At 42.9% G+C, this 16,391-nt stretch overlaps 1 protein-coding gene across 1 annotated transcript; it reads right to left on the bottom strand.

Annotated features, from left to right (window-relative positions):
* Window positions 1–1,882: 1,882 nt before the first annotated feature.
* On the bottom strand, window positions 1,883–3,202 carry LOC117533349 (transcription factor Adf-1-like). The gene is made up of 2 exons (XM_034197053.1): window positions 3,027–3,202; window positions 1,883–2,442 (listed from the first exon to the last, which is right to left on the bottom strand). The coding sequence occupies exons 1-2, from the start codon at window positions 3,154–3,156 to the stop codon at window positions 1,883–1,885; spliced, it is 690 nt and encodes a 229-aa protein (XP_034052944.1). The 5' UTR covers window positions 3,157–3,202.
* Window positions 3,203–16,391: the final 13,189 nt, after the last annotated feature.

Below are 16,391 nucleotides of genomic sequence, written 5' to 3'. Positions count from 1 at the left end.
GGGTCGGGCATGCAACAGTGGCTGTCATCGTCAAGGAGGTTGCGGGTGCCATCTGGACCGCGCTGGTCGAGGAGACCATGCCGGTACCACAGACGGAGGACTGGAGAGCCATCGCTGCTGGGTTCCAGGAGCGCTGGAACTTTCCAAATTGCGTTGGTGCCATTGATGGGAAGCACGTGGTGATCCAGGCTCCGGCAAATTCTGGGTCCCTCTACTTCAACTACAAGTCCAGCCACTCCTTGGTACTGCTGGCTGTCGTGGATGCCCAGTACCTCTTCAGGGTAGTGGATGTCGGAGGTTTTGGAAGGAGCAGCGATGGTGGGAGCCTGCGGAATTCCGCTTTTGGAGAGAGCCTCAGAGATGGCAGTCTGCAGCTACCACCTGACACCGTCATCCCAGGAGCAGAGCGGCTGGGCCTTCTTCCCCATGTGTTTGTTGGAGATGAGGCTTTTCCGCTGCTGGACAACCTGCTGCGTCCGTTCCCTGGACGTCAGCTCACGCGTGAAAGGAGGCTGTTCAACTACCGCCTCAGCCGGGCCAGGTTGGTGGTTGAATGTGCGTTTGGCAAGGCAAGGCAAGGCAAGGCAAGGCAAGGCAAGGCAAGGCAAGGCAAGGCAAGGCAAGGCAAGGCAAGGCAAGGCAAGGCAAGGCAAGGCAAGGCAAGGCAAGGCAAGGCAAGGCAAGGCAAGGCAAGGCAAGGCAAGGCAAGGCAAGGCAAGGCAAGGCAAGGCAAGGCAAGGCAAGGCAAGGCAAGGCAAGGCAAGGCAAGGCAAGGCAAGGCAAGGCAAGGCAAGGCAAGGCAAGGCAAGGCAAGGCAAGGCAAGGCAAGGCAAGGCAAGGCAAGGCAAGGCAAGCAAGGCAAGGCCAAGGCAAGGCAAGGCAGGCAGGCAAGTTTATTTATATAGCACTTTCCAACACAAGGCAATTCAAAGTGCTTTACAAAAAATGAAAGAGATTAAGAAAATGGCATTTAAGATCAGTCATTAAAAAGAAAAGCTAATAAAATAAACATTAAAAGAAAAAATACATGGATAAAAGTTACAGTGCAATTAAACATTAAAAGAAAAAGTACATGGATAAAAGTTACAGTGCAGTCTAAGATATGAATAGTTCAATTAAAAGCAGCGACAAAAAGAAAAGTCCTCTCTTGGCATCCTCTCATCTCAGTGGAGAATGTTCCGGCGTGTCATCACCACCAGCCCGGAGGTAACAGAGTTGTGTGTGAAGGCCACCTGTGTGTTGCACAACTTCCTCCGCAGGAAGACAATAGGAAGGTCATCACGCACACCTGTCGTCCCTGTCGTCGCAGTCGAGTGATGAAGCTCCAACCCTGCGCGATGCACCTATGATGGGCTCAAACAACGCCACACGCCGATCCATCCAACTGCGGGAGACCTTCTGCTCCTATTTGAATGAGGAGGGTGTAGTGTCATGGCAGCATAAAGTGGTGTAGGGTCACCATGGCTCCTCCAAACCAAAAGCTCTTTTAAGAGCTACCCATTTTCTTTAAAGAGCAAATATTCCAAATGAGCCATTTTAAAATCAAACATTCCTAATAAACATGTTTCTTGAATTGATATTATTATATCATGATATGACTAACAACCTTTTTCTTTCAGCCCTGTTTTTACTGATAAACCACTCATAATTTCAATAGGTTTTCACATGACCAATTACAGAAGAAAGCACATTATATATACTGACATACATGAAGCTTCTGGTATGTTGCAACTGACAAACCACATGAACAAGTGAAGACACAGTATAGCCATAACATACTTGAAATAATATTTTATTTGGTGAATTTGAGTGAAGTGTGTGTGATGAGTGATGAGTGTAAAAAAATGTAATGTGGATCAGTATGTGTGAAAAAATTATTAAATTATAAATTGTTCTGCTGGTCCACGTCAAAAATTATTTGGTGTACCCTGAGGCGGACTCTTGCCCTCTGTGCCCTTGTCATCTGCCTCATGGTGGGCAAGAGGCTCTTAAAAAATTGCAAGTCCTCGTCCTCCTCCACCACTGGTGGGGTTGGCTGGGCAATTGCTGGGTAATTGCTGACAGCAGACAGCAGACTTCTTTCAAACGGGGACATCTCCCTCCCCCTCCCCCGTGTTTTGCCCCGGACCTCAGCATTCTCCTCCTGGCTGACTGCTGCTGGCTGACTGGCGGACTGGCTGGTGGACTGGCTGGCTGACTCACTGTCTACCTGGCTCTCTTCCTCTGCCACCAGGGTGGATGGAGGCAGGGTCTGCCGGGGGACATTGCTGGACGTCTCACGGTCTATGATGAATGGGGTTAAAAACCCCATCACTGCCATGAAACGCCAGGGCTTGTACCCCCCTGCAGACCCTGCCCCGCTTCTTTTGGCCTCCTTCTCCATATTCTTTTCCTTGCGGAACCTGTCCCTCAGACTCTTCCATCTCTTCTTGCAGACATTATCTAATAAAATGAAATGAAATAATAAAGTTAATAGATAATAAAGTGAATTTCTTGAATTTACTAAATTATTCCTCCATTAATGAATGCTATTTGTATGCTACATTCCATGCTGGCTAAATATACTGTCTATGCTTGATAGCTGTGAATCAAATCAGGTTTGATTTATATAGCACATTTATAAACGATTTTTGGTCGAGCCACAGTGCTGTACATATAATAAAATTAGCCTACAGTAGAGACACTTTACAGCAAATACAAGAGCACAGATTGTTCAGAATATCAGTATGAGAAAAACGACACCCTCTGCATGTATTATATGTTATATATTATGCTTATACTTATTATATTATATATAATATGTTTGTATTAATATACATTATATGTTATGCTACATTACTAGCTGGCTAAATATACTGTCTATGCTTGATAGCTGTGCATGTACTATATGTTATGTTATATATTATGCTTATTATAATGTTTTTTTATTAATATATATTATGTTATTATGCTACATTACTAGCTGTCCATTCAATGCTAAAACGAAGTAAACTGGATATAAACTCCCTAAACAGTTGAAAACCTACCAGTTTCACCAACTGTCTCTGCCACCTCCCGCCATGCCTGGTTCCTCCGGTTTAGGTCCCGGTAGGTGAACAGAGTACAGTCATACAGGACTGGGACATTTGCCACAGCAATGATTAATTTGTCCTCCATTTTATGACATATGGAAAATAGTCAAGACCTGCGGGATCAGCATACACGCGGTTTGATTGGCTAGCGCTTGTACTGGTGGGAATTGCAAAAACGGGATTTGATTGGCTGACGCCTTCAACTTTTGAGGCTCGCGACGCTTGCAACACCTTGCCATGCTACCCACAATGCAGTTCGGTGAAGTTTGAAAATATCCTACGTCACCCCATTCAAATGAATGGGCGAAGCGTTGAAAGCTTTTTTTGACGCCTGTAGTGTAGACGGGCCGTTATTACTAAATGTCTCATTCAAGAGCAGCGGGAGAAACGGGGGAATTGCTTATTCTCTTCTTGGAAAGTAGACAACTAAAAAAGGAGTTTGTTCCAAGACAGAAAGAAGGAAACGAGTGTGAAAGCAGGGTGGAGATTTATAACGCTCTGGTTGGAGTATGTTTAGGTTGAGAGTTTTGCAGGAGGATGCTCCGGGGGGCTGCGATGATAAATGGAGCTCCAGGGAAGATGTGTAGTTTGAGTGAGGGAAAAGCACTGTGTTTCCCTTAGGGCGGCAGGTTTTGGGGTTGGATGCACTTCATGTAGGACTGCAGAAGGAAATGAGCTATTAGCTCAAATCTGGCATACTGTAATTCATCGCTTCTCTTTTCTGAGATTAATGTATTTGCATGCATGGTCCTTGTTGAAATAAATCAATAATGATGGACGTGGAGTAATGAGCTGATTGGTCACTGCAGTGCTGCCCTGCATCCAAAAGACTTACAGCGTCGTGAGGATAGTAGAAATATCTTTAAAAAATGACACATTATTGTACAAAATAGAAATGTTTGCCTTTATAAAAATGTCTTTGTTGTTGGTTTGATTGCATTTTTGTAATGATTACCTCCAACAGCTTGGAGAGGGTTGAATTAACCTGATAGCAGGAAATATAAAAGAGTCATATTTTTAATCAAGTAACATTGTTCTCTGTTGCTTTACCTCTAGGTGGCCCTGACTGTAGAACAAATGCTGAACAATATTGAACAGTTACCAATGTTTGATCCATCAGATCCGATGGAATATAACAAGCATTCTCCAAATCGCCACATTTGGATCGAGCCAATAGAAAACATGGTGGCAGACTTTGGGGGTTTTCATAACAAAATTCCGGGTTAATCAGAATCTAAAAAGACCCTGGATTGATCTCTTCCAGTGTGCTCTGATTGGTTGGCTGGCCGGCTCTGTTGTGATTGGTCAACCACTTAGAGATGTCCCGCCCCTTAGCCTATCACGTACAATGTGTTGGAGCGGTAGCCAATAGAAGCACCAGTGTTACTAGGAAGTAAACAAAGGAGTCCAATGGAGGCGTTTCAGGCAGTTAAAATGTTTTAACCCTAACCCTAACAACATACCTATTGTAACCCAACCATGTCGTTTTAACCCTGACCCTAACAACATACCTATTGTAACCCAACCATGTAGTTTTAACCCTGACCCTAACAACATACCTATTGTAACCCAACCATGTCGTTTTAACCCTAACCCTAACAACATACCTATTGTAACCCAGCCATGTTGTTTTAACCCTAACCCTAACAACATACCTATTGTAACCCAACCATGTCGTTTTAACCCTAACCCTAACAACATACCTATTGTAACCCAACCATGTCGTTTTAACCCTAACCCTAACAACATACCTATTGTAACCCAACCATGTAGTTTTAACCCTAACCCTAACAACATACCTATTGTAACCCAACCATGTAGTTTTAACCCTAACCCTAACAACATACCTATTGTAACCCAACCATGTCGTTTTAACCCTAACCCTAACCCTAACAACATACCTATTGTAACCCAACCATGTCGTTTTAACCCTAACCCTAACCCTAACAACATACCTATTGTAACCCAACCATGTCGTTTTAACCCTGACCCTAACAACATACCTATTGTAATCCAACCATGTAGTTTTAACCCTGACCCTAACAACATACCTATTGTAACCCAACCATGTCGTTTTAACCCTAACCCTAACAACATACCTATTGTAACCCAACCATGTCGTTTTAACCCTAACCCTAACAACATACCTATTGTAACCCAACCATGTCGTTTTAACCCAAAATCCAGCGTAACTGAAAGTAAAAACCGACTGGAACTGCAACCTTTTCCTGTCGTTGCAGATGCAGCTTCTGTTCTAATGATCAGAATCAAGTGTATTGCCAGGTACGTTTACACATACAAGGAATTTGCTTTGGTATCTGGTGGTGCGAACATAAACAATCTAAAAAATATATGTTGCAAAGTAGATAAAAAAAAGAAATATATAAGGATAAGAACAAATAAGTAATTTTGAGAAACAATTTAGCATTAAAACATGTTGCTAAAGTCAAGTATTTACTCCAATGTTAGATTAAGGATGATGGATGATGGATGCAGGTTTCCCCGTCTGATGCATTATGGGTGATAGTGAAAACAATCAGTGACGACTAATTAGTTCCTTGATAACATTTCAACATGTGATCTTTAAATACATTTCTAATTCAATTTTCTTTTGGAAAGAAAATACAACTGTCATACCTTAAATAATTGTTTAGCTAAAACTCCAGCAGTTTTTGTTTAATCCACACATGGCAGTCATTTTAAAACAAAACATGTACACTTATACTGGTTGTGTTTTGTTTTGTTTCTAGTGCATGGTGGAAAGGAGCAGGGAGAAGTTATTGTACCTGCTCCTTCTTAAAAAAAATGAAATAACCATAAAAAAGTTCAATAAAAGCAATATTCTTTCAGTCACAGTTGCTTATACTGAAACATAAAACCAGAACACAATCAAAAGTCAACTTCACACTGTCTAATTACGCTTTCTTTATACATTTTATTAAACATAAAAATGCAAGGTTTGAGTTGTATAACACATTGCTTCCTTATCTTAAGGAAAAATCTAAAGTTCTTGCAAAACATCCACTGCTGCAGCCCCGTCCACCTGGAGAGCACTTAGGCTTTCTGAGAAGGAAATGAACGGCGAGTGAATAAATCTTGGCATGTCAGTATAACAAAAAATGGAATGGGGCATGCTGTTTCCTCTGAGACCAATTCAGCGAAGGAAGCAGAAAATGAGAGACTGAACGGCTAGAGCTCTCCTATTTTTTGGGGGAAATAACTGAAATGAGCTAAAATATGAAAATAAATACCTCAGAACTGTCAAAAGAGGGAATGAAAGGGACAGGGTTTGGTGATGGTTGCTTAGCAGCGTTAATGGCAGTGAAAGGTAGCAGCACTCTTTAGCTGATTAGTGTATTAATTGTTTGATAGGTGTGTTTGTCTGCAGCTAATCCCCTGTGTTTTCAACAAAGCATGGATCCTAATTAGAGCCGGCTAATCACACCACAGCACACACTCGTCCAATCAATCAAAGACTATAGGAGAGATGAAGGAAAGGAGGAAACAGAGAGAAAGACGCTTCTGTTCACCTTCCAACATATTCTGTCTTTTCCCCGATCGAAACTTAAGCACACTGCATTACCTGCGTCTTTTGAAATGAATTGATTTGGATAGGAGAAGAATCAATACCAGATATAAACAATGCACTCTGTGTGTATTGTGTTCATGCGCACATTTGTCTTCCTCCACTTACAGGGACATTGAGGAAAAATATCAAAGTGAAAATTGGCGTTTTTTGAGCATTTCATATTGATGGGTGACGAATAAAATAAAATCAAAAAAGTTGGTTATGTTTTTTTAAATCGTGCGTTGTTGAAAATGTGAGATGCCCCGCACATAAATAACACACCTACAAGTTGTATTCCTTTAGTGTTTGTTTGCACACCACACGCTTTTAGATTCAATGCATGAAAAACCTCGACTCCAGGATATGCGCAGCTGATTTGCATGTTTCAATATACATTTTGAAGATAAGGTCAAAAATGTATGTAACGGATCATCTGTGCACACATTCAGGTATTTATATTTTCTACCCTAATTTATTCTGGTTAATCCCGAACCCTTACAGTCTTTGGCAAGTCTCCAATCTGTCATGTCTAGGAAACTAATAGTGAAAGTGTATTCTTTATGTTAGTTTTGTCATGTCCCTTTGCCCAAGATGCCCTCAGCGAAGGAAACGGCTGAGGTCATGATGCATAATGTGTTTCGGCTTCATGGTTTCCCAAAGGATATTGTCTCCGACCGGGGCCCCCAGTTTGTGTCACGCTTCTGGAAGGAGTTCTGCCGCCTCATCGGTGCCACGGTCAGTCTCTCGTCAGGATACCATCCGGAGTCTAACGGCCAGACAGAGCGCCTAAATCAAGAACTGGAGACCTGTTTGCGCTGCTTGGTGTCCCAGAATCCATCCTCCTGGAGCGAGCACCTCACCTGGGTTGAGTATGCGCACAACATCCTCCCTACTTCTGCCACGGGCCTGTCCCCGTTTCACTGTGTTTATGGCTACTAGCCGCCACTGTTCCCAGCCACGGAGAGGGAGGTCACGGTCCCGTCTGCCCACGCGCTGGTCAGGCGTTGTCGGCGCGTGTGGGCTGTGGCTAGGAAGATCCTCTGCAGGAATTCACAACTGGTGAAAAGAGCAGCAGACCGAAAACGCCGACCAGCTCCTGTATACCAGCCAGGCCAAAAAGTCTGGCTTTCTACACGAGACCTTCCCCTCCACGTACTCTCCCGTAAATTGGCTCCCCGGTTTGTGGGTCCTTTTCCCGTCACCAAGGTCATCAACCCGGTTTCAGTGAGACTACGGCTTCCCAGGTCCATGAAGGTACATCCCACCTTCCATGTAGGGAAACTAAAACCCTTGAAGGAGAGCGCTATGGTTCCCAACGCCAAACCCCCCCCGCCCCCCCGGATGATTGATGGAGGTCCGGTTTACACCGTCAAGAAGATATTGGCTAGTCGGAAAAGGGGTAGAGGGCGACAGCTACTGGTTGACTGGAAGGGTTATGGTCCTGAGGAGCGGATATGGATTCCTTCCCGCTTCGTCATAGATTAAAGCCTCATTGAGGATTTTGACCGCCTCAACTCAGAGGAGCCTGGGCCGTCAGGAGCCGTCCCTAGAAGGGGGGGTACTGTCATGCAGGGTGGGAATTTCACGACGGCCACGACGGCCATGGCCGTCGTTGCCCCGCACTTTGGCCGTGATGCCCTGTGAAAAAAAATGCAATTCACGGCCTAAGTGGCCTTGGTGCCCCTGTCAAAAGTTCCAGTGTAAACAACGCTAGTAAAGTCCTATTAGTGCGCGCAGTAGGATAGTCCCGTGCCTGTGGATCAGAGCGATTGCTCTGCTGTGATTGTTCTGTCAGAAATGCCTGTAGGGGCCCGACAGCCTCCTCCTCAGCCGCGGGAGCAAGACAAGCACAGGTAAGCAAGCGGACCAAGCTGTTTTGATATGATTTAACTGAAGTATGTGGTAGTATTTGAAAGGACTTAACATTTACGTGTTTATAGAAAGTACTATTGATAGGTAATTACCATTGTATTAGCCTATTTAAAGTCGACTCGTTACATTTTGTCATGAAAACTAGCGATAGCTAGCTAGTTTGGATAGCGCTAACGTCTTCCCTTCAAGGGGTCTACATCTAGTGTTGCTTCTACAAGCTAGCAGATAGCTGTCACCTTTGAATCTAGTATTTTTCTTGCTAAGCGGTTTTGATATAATACATGACTGACTTATGTGGTTTATGGCTGAACTTAACGTATACGTTAAAGAAACACTATTGCTATTCAGCCATTTGTAAAACGACTGGTGTTGACGTTAGTGCTACACTTTTCAGTCATGTTGATTGCCCAGCGTAATTTAACCAAACGGCCTTTGTGCCCTGTCATGTGGCCTTTGTGCCCTTGAAAAAAATGTGAACGGGAAGGCCAAATGGCCTTGCCCCTAAAATGACGAAATTCCAAGCCTGCTGTCATGTCTAGGAAACTAATAGTGAAAGTGTATTCTTTATGTTAGTTTTGTCATGTCCCTTTGCCCTGTGCTTTATGTTTATTCCCTTAATTAATCATCCCTCTCATTTCAGGCCTCCACGCTCCCCGCCCCCTTCTGTCTCCTGCGTCCTTGATTGTTTTCCCCGCCCTGATTGTTTCCACCTGTGTCCCCTTTACCTGTGTATATATTGTGGTAGCTTCCTCCTGTTCATTGTCAGTTCGTTGTCTTACTATGACCCACGTTCCTGATTACCTCACGGACTTCCCACGGATCTACCTCATTGATCACTTGCTAGTTTTCCTCGAAAGAGTATATTTGTTTTCCTGGTTTTGATTACTGTGCTAAATTCCAGTAAAGTCTTTATTTTTTGAGAACACTATCTGTGTCGTGCAATTGAGTTCATGCCTCAGAGTCTCTCCTTGACACAATCGGTGTCAGTACCACATCTGAAATAGGGGGGTAAAGAAGTCCCTCAAAGAACTACCACCTATCGTTCTCAGTTCTTTTGGTTTGGACACAGTAAAAACAAGACAGTACAAGAACTATGAAATAATATATTATTCAAAAGTCAAAGTCAACTTTATTGTCAATCTTTCCGTTGGTGTGTACAGACAGAGAGATCGAAATACCGCTCAAGTACAAGAAGTATGACAAAAGTTCTTCTGGTCTGAAAATGATGAGTGTTATGTCATCTTCATCGTTTCCTCACGTCCTCCTCCTCCTCCTCCTCCTCCTCCTCCTCCTCCTCCTCCTCCTCCTCCTCCTCCTCCTCCTCCTCCTCCTCCTCCTCCTCTCCTGTGTATCCGTCATGGTGTCTGAAGGAAAGGTTTTAATGGCATCACGTTACATATTGTTTTGCCGCCTGTGTGTCTAGATGTGTTTGACAGATTTGTCACAGAGTCGATGCTGGTCGGCTCTTATCTTTTGTGACTCAAGTGAAAGTGTGACGACCCCTGCCTTGCTATCGCCTGTTGTGTGTGTGTGGCCCTTTAAATATTCTCCCTTTTGCCTATCAGCACTGATTAAGGACACCTGGCTGCCGGTACCATGGGTTTAAAAGGCCTGAGTCAGTCCCCGGAGCGTTCTCTCCCCCCAGAGGACCGGACCTCGGAGAGCAGCGTCGTTTATTCTTTTTCGCCTTGTCCTTTTGTTTGTTTTTTGGCCACATTGAGTTTTGCCAAATAAATACTTTTTCTTATACATATTCTTGTCCTTCCCACGTTTTTTTGTTATGGCCAAGAGCCAGGCCATGACAAAAGCCATCCCTATTACCTCGTACAAATAATGCAAATATACCCCTTTTAATTCTGACAGCTGAATAAAGACTGTAAGATTTAAAAGATAATAATCCATATTATCTCACACTAAATAATGCAAGTAATAAATGTAATGTTCTCTTCGATGCCTTTATAATAAAGTGTTAAGAAGCTATTAGCGTCTCTCCTCGACAGTTTTGAAGATGACAAACACACAATGAAACGGTAGCGCTCTTGAAACCTTTGATCACAGAACAAATGACTCCTGAAAGGTAACTCAGTGTCTCATAAGAAAGAGATTGGTTTTTGAGCATTAGTGGGTGAAATGCTTATAAACTTTCTTTTGGAAAGTTATATGTACATGTGTATTTTGCCAACTTGTTGATCAGGCGATAGCATTAAAGGGGCCCTATTCTCAAATGATCAAAACGTCACCCATTAAATGTGAGGGAATAGTTTTAAAATGCCTGAAAGATTGAAATCCACTCAATTTAGACACTGAAACGACACATGTTTTTATTATTGTTTAGACAATGACCTCAACCATTACAAAAAAGTCACAAACGTATTTTCTGTCAACCAAATTACAGACTAATCCTTGTAGTTGAATCTTCAACAAAGTCAGTGTAAAGGAATCCTGCAGGCAAACAAACAATGTTTTGTAAAATAATACAAATGTAATAAATGTATTCTTCTATTCTTGTTCTGAATTGACTTTGGGAATGTTTTATAAGAAAGGAAGAAGTCGACTGTTGAGACTGTAAATGCCTCTTTTATGTTTTTACAAACAACATGAGTTTAAGTTGTTGTTGTTGAGTTAATTTTTTCATGCTTAAACAGGATATTGATCCAGGTGTGAGTGTGTGCTTGTTGAGAGGAGGAGAACCAATCACAAGCAGCGGTGGTGGTTGACGCTTTTGTCCTGTTTTCCCCACAGCAGTATCCTATGTGTTCTCTAAAACACATTGTATTGAGAGGCTGTGATGACATTGAGTACTTATTTTCACAGGATATGAACAGCTGCACGTTTCCATATACATTTTGAAGATAAGGGTCAAAAAGTGATGTACCGGATCATCTGTGCACGCATTCAGGTGTGCTGTTGTCTTTATTCCCTCAGAATTGAACCTGCATGCAGACATTTAAAATGCATTAAAAGGCAGAGATGCACAGCAGGACGGTGAGATGTTTGCAGAACAGGATGGGAATACATGTGGTGGATATGGCGTATTTTACATGCTGTTGCCCCTCGTTTCAGTTATGTGATTGCAAGGGTGTAACTTTGGTTTAAGAAGTGGGGGACACAAACAGGGGGTCCGCAATGAAACATTTTCTCGATTGAATTCCATTTCCTGCCTTTCTACAAACACATTAGGGACTATGGTGTTACAAAATGTGTAGTGTATAATGTATCCTATCCATGTGAACCTGTTTTATTTGTGGGTGGACCTCGCAACCCCGGGAAGATTTGTTTCTGTAAATTGAAGTTACATGCATCAATCTGGTGCACTTTGAGGGCAACATTGGGATACAGCTCTCAACACTCATAGGAACAGAACTGTATATATTTCAATAATCAAAAAAACATTAGAATATGCTCACAACCAATAACAAATATTTGATAAACTCCTCTCTCCTATATCTTTATCTTAGTCTATAATAATAATAATAATAATATATAATATTTTTATAGCGCCTTTCAGGAAACCCAAGGTCGCTTTACAAGTCGGGTAGGGGGGGGGGAGTAGGGGAAAAAAGGCAGACAGGTTAAGGGGGTGGGGGGGGGAAGTAGCGGAAAAATAAACCTATTAAACTAACTATACAGTGGCGAAAGCCTTGGTAAAAAGGTGCGTTTTGAGGGCTTTTTTGAAAATGTCCAGGGTTGGGGCGCTGCGGATTTCGGGGGGGAGAGAGTTTCAGAGGGTGGGGGATGCCACACTGAAGGCTCTGTCACCAAAAGTCCGCAACCTGGTGCGGGGGGTGGAGAGGAGATCCTGTCCAGATGATCTTAGCTTCCGGGATGGAGTGTGGTAGCGGAGAAGGTCAGACAGGTATTGGGGGGCGAGGGCATGGAGGGATTTGTAAGTCAGAAGAAGGAGTTTATAGGTGATACGATGCTTGACTGGGAGCCAGTGGAGGTGGATCAGGGTGGGGGTGATGTGCTGCCAGGGCTTGGTGTGAGTGAGCACCCTGTCCTGCACTATAGTCTTTCTTGTTATTTATTAGGGATGTAACGATACCAAAAACTCCCCGTACGATAATATCGCCATAAAAAGTCCACGGTACGATATTTATCGCGATATTGAAAAATAAAGGAAAAAAATGTGAATTTTTTTTTTTGTTACTTTCATTTTTTTTTCTTCATTAAATAATAAATCTGATTTGTACAGCATTTTAGTTGGATAGTAGTATTTTAAAGTGTATAATATAATAATCAGACCCTGCAGTAGAATAAAGTTTCGTTTTTCAAGTAACTCAACTCTAACTCACTCACACAGCATCATCAAGGTTATCTTTTAGGAATATGAGCATGTCCACATTTCCAGGTAGAAGCTGGGATGTTTGGGCGTTTGCAATATCCCCTGCTGTGGAAAAAACTCTCTTGCTTGGTACTGATGTTGCTGCACAGAGAGATATGCTTTGGCCATGGGTGAGAGCAGTGGGTAAAACTGTGCATTGTCTCTCCACCACTTCAAAAACAATACAGTTTTTGCCAAGAAGGTGAGGCTTATTGACAGGGCGAGATATACTGTTGGTACTTGTCAATGTCTCTATGAACATGTAGCCCTGTAAATACGATGTCCTTTTGTGTTGTCTGTTTTATGTTCATGTTGTAACCTACTTGCTGCCATGTTGGACATGTCTCCCTTGAAAAAGAGATCGATGATTTCAATGGGACCATCTGGTTAAATAAATGTTTAAAAAAAAAAAAAGTATTTAAAAAAAATCGCGGTAGGCTATATTGTGTCAGTCTCACGACGGTATTGAGACATCTATTTACCGCGATATCGCGATATTCAATATATCGTTACATCCCTATTATTTATGCATATTTTAAACTGTGTTTATTTTACTGACCTATAGTAGGCTACACATTGGAATGAATTCTTAACTATATTAAATAGATGGAAATATTTGTTTACATAGATGACCAAACCGTTTGAGACCCACTGAGATAACTTAGACTAAAGTTTACAATCACTCAGAGAGTCCTTTACCTCACCTAAACTGACATTATCTCTCTCAGTCTGACAGGAGAGGATCCTCCCTCTCCTTATTACAGCTTCTAATCTCCGTTAGCTCCGAGCTAGCACCAGATGCTAACAACAACCCCTGTAACTGGTAAGCGCTCTCTCTCTCTCTCTCTCTCTCTCTCTCTCTCTCTCTCTCTCTCTCTCTCTCTCTCTCTCTCTCTCTCTCTCTCTCTCTCTCGCACACTCACACAAAATGCGCTCACACACACACACACATACAGAAGCTGTGTGCTCCTCCGTGGCGATGACTGCTTGCGTAAACAAAACAAAAAAACACATTTGGAAAGTGGGGGGAACACAAACAGGATTTTGAAAAATGGGGGGGACATGTATATTGTTCTCTCTTATCCTTTCTCCTCTATCTACTTGTCTTTCATCGTTTCTTTATAACTAATGCTGTTGATGTGTTGCGATTTAAAAAAGGTGTCTTTGCCATCTGGCCGGGGACAACAGCTGGAAATTAGCAATGTTGGCTAAAGCTGCCCCATTTACTGTTTGTGTGACAGTTGATCAATGGGGACTGTCCACAACACTATAAACAACTAAACTAAACAAAACAACACAACAACACAAACAAATGCAAACACTGAATCCCACTTAACCAGAAGAAGTAGAGGGACACCATGAACCCTGGAGCTTTTAATCTGGCCTCGAGACTCAGCAGCTTGTGGAGGAGATGCAACAGAAGATTTCTTTCTCTCCTCCCGACAAAAAGCTGCATGTGTACTCAAATCTTCCCATCGTCGTGTAAGCTTCCTTTCAGCGGGGCGTCTGGCTACTCGAGGCGAACTCCTCTTTCCCCTCCAACGCTGCTGCTGTCAATCAGGACCCCCACCCACTTCTCACCGCTGCCTGGGGGGAGATTGCCCTCTGTCGCCGGCACTCAGCACTGCAGGGGAGTGATGGAGTGATGGAGTGATGGAGTGATGGGCTGAAACATGGCGGTGAATCAGAGCTGAAGGACTCTGACAGACCTTCAGTAAGTCAGAAACATGGAGAGAAGCAGTAGAAGGCAAGTATTTATATAGCACCTTTCAAAACAAGGCAATTCAAAGTACTTTACAAAAATTAAAGACATTAAGAGCATTAAAGGTCCCCTATTACACAGTTTTTCTTCAATATATTATAGCTCTCAGATACATACAGAACATGTCTCTAAAGTGTTTGGCTCCAAACACCAAACAGATCATTGCAGCATTACCCATAATCCCCTCTGTTTAAGCCCTGTTTCCAAAGTGCTGATTCTCTGTCTGTTACTTTAGATGCAAATAAGGAGCCCCTCCCCACGCCCCTCTGAGAGAGATTTGGTTACAAAGAACACAATAGCCGCATTCACACCGCAGGACTTTCCCTGGTACTTTGGTTCTTTAGTTCCGTTAGTACCAATAATGTCGCGTTCACACCGCCGGGACTACTCAGTGCCGGGAACTCTTTTGGCCATTTTCAGTCCCTGCTAGAGAGGTGGTACGAACCTGGTGATAAAAGAGTGCCAATTTCTATTCTATTTCTATTGGCTGGGCGAATTGCAAACCACGCCCCGTTAGACTCTGATTTTCTTTTGTTAGGCAGCCATGTTTTGCCTCGCTACAAAACCACATCCACACCTGAGCGAGTCGTTTTTTTGTACTTTAAAGCAGTTATGACCACACGTACTACAACACCGGAGCGGTGGAATGATGAGGGAGTGTCGGCGCTTCTGGCAATTTACTCTGAGGACGGGATGCAGCAGCTTCTACAGAAAGCAGTTCCCAACTCTAAATGTTTTGAGCGATGTTCGCAAAAGCTACTTGAGCTGGGAATCGTGCACAGTGCACACGGATGCCGGGTAAAAATAAAGAAACTCAGGCAGGACTATAAAAAAATTAAAGACCACAATAATAAGAGTGGTAACGATTTTCTATTGTTATTATATATATATATTGCCACTGTTTTTTAATACTGACACCTAACTTGCACTAAGGTGTGTCTGCTGCTATATATATTGCCACTGTTACATTGTTTTGAAACTACTTACACTTTATTTTACATTTCACGCTTTTATTTAACTTCAATTTACATCAATTTACACACCTGGAACAGCGTGATGCCGTTATTGTTATGTCTTGACTGTGCAATAAAACAAACAAACTGGCGAAGCTTTATTTATTGTGTCCCACCCCAAATGTGCAGAATAGAAGAATGTGAGAGCAGACAGGTGTCGGTGGTTGAATGTATCTACAATGTTGCAACCTTGTGCAGCAATGGCAGAAACACAAGTCTTACACACAGAAACACAAGTCGTTTATCATGTCATTTGTTTTAGATAAATAAGGGGGAAAACACCAAACAAGGGTTAATGTCCTTTTCCAAAATCAGCCTGAGGGGGTAATATATAATAAATACATAAAGATAAAGTCCATTGTTACAATGGGGTATTTTATTTGTAAATTACCCTTATGAACTCCATCATGTCTGAGGTCGGAAAGTAAACAAACGCCTCATACAGCGGGTGGGCTTTATACCCCCTCCCCCGTGTAGTTCTTCTTCTCTCGTTTTTTTTTGTACCTGCCGTGAAGTGGTTTTGCGGCCTGCCAGTAAACCCAGAGAAGACGAAGTGACGTCAGCGTAATCTTGCCTCAGGGAAAGTACTGCGGTGTGAATGCGATTGGCATTAGCCCCCTGGCGGATTCAGTGCCGTGGTACTTTAGTGCCGGCACTAAAGTACGGCAAGTCCTGCGGTGTGAAAGCGGCTATTGGTGCTCTAGGAGGAGATTCAGATAAGGTGGGGGGGGTTACCTTGGTTGGTGATTGGCTAATGGCTACACAAGCCAAAACATCATTA

Source organism: Gymnodraco acuticeps, unplaced genomic scaffold (genome assembly GCF_902827175.1).
Source record: "Gymnodraco acuticeps unplaced genomic scaffold, fGymAcu1.1, whole genome shotgun sequence".
NCBI classification, from domain to species: domain Eukaryota; kingdom Metazoa; phylum Chordata; class Actinopteri; order Perciformes; family Bathydraconidae; genus Gymnodraco; species Gymnodraco acuticeps.
Note: the sequence above shows the minus strand (reverse complement) of the source record. Positions and strands in the feature narration are given on the sequence as shown.

What these genes read in the sequence shown, in the direction of transcription:
- LOC117533349 (XM_034197053.1), bottom strand. Translation starts at nt 3,156, where the DNA reads ATGGAGGACAAATTAATCATTGCTGTGGCAAATGTCCCAGTCCTGTAT. An exon ending in AGAGACAGTTGGTGAAACTG is followed by an intron (nt 2,443 to 3,026) that starts GTAGGTTTTCAA and finishes TCATTTTATTAG; the next exon opens with ATAATGTCTGCAAGAAGAGA.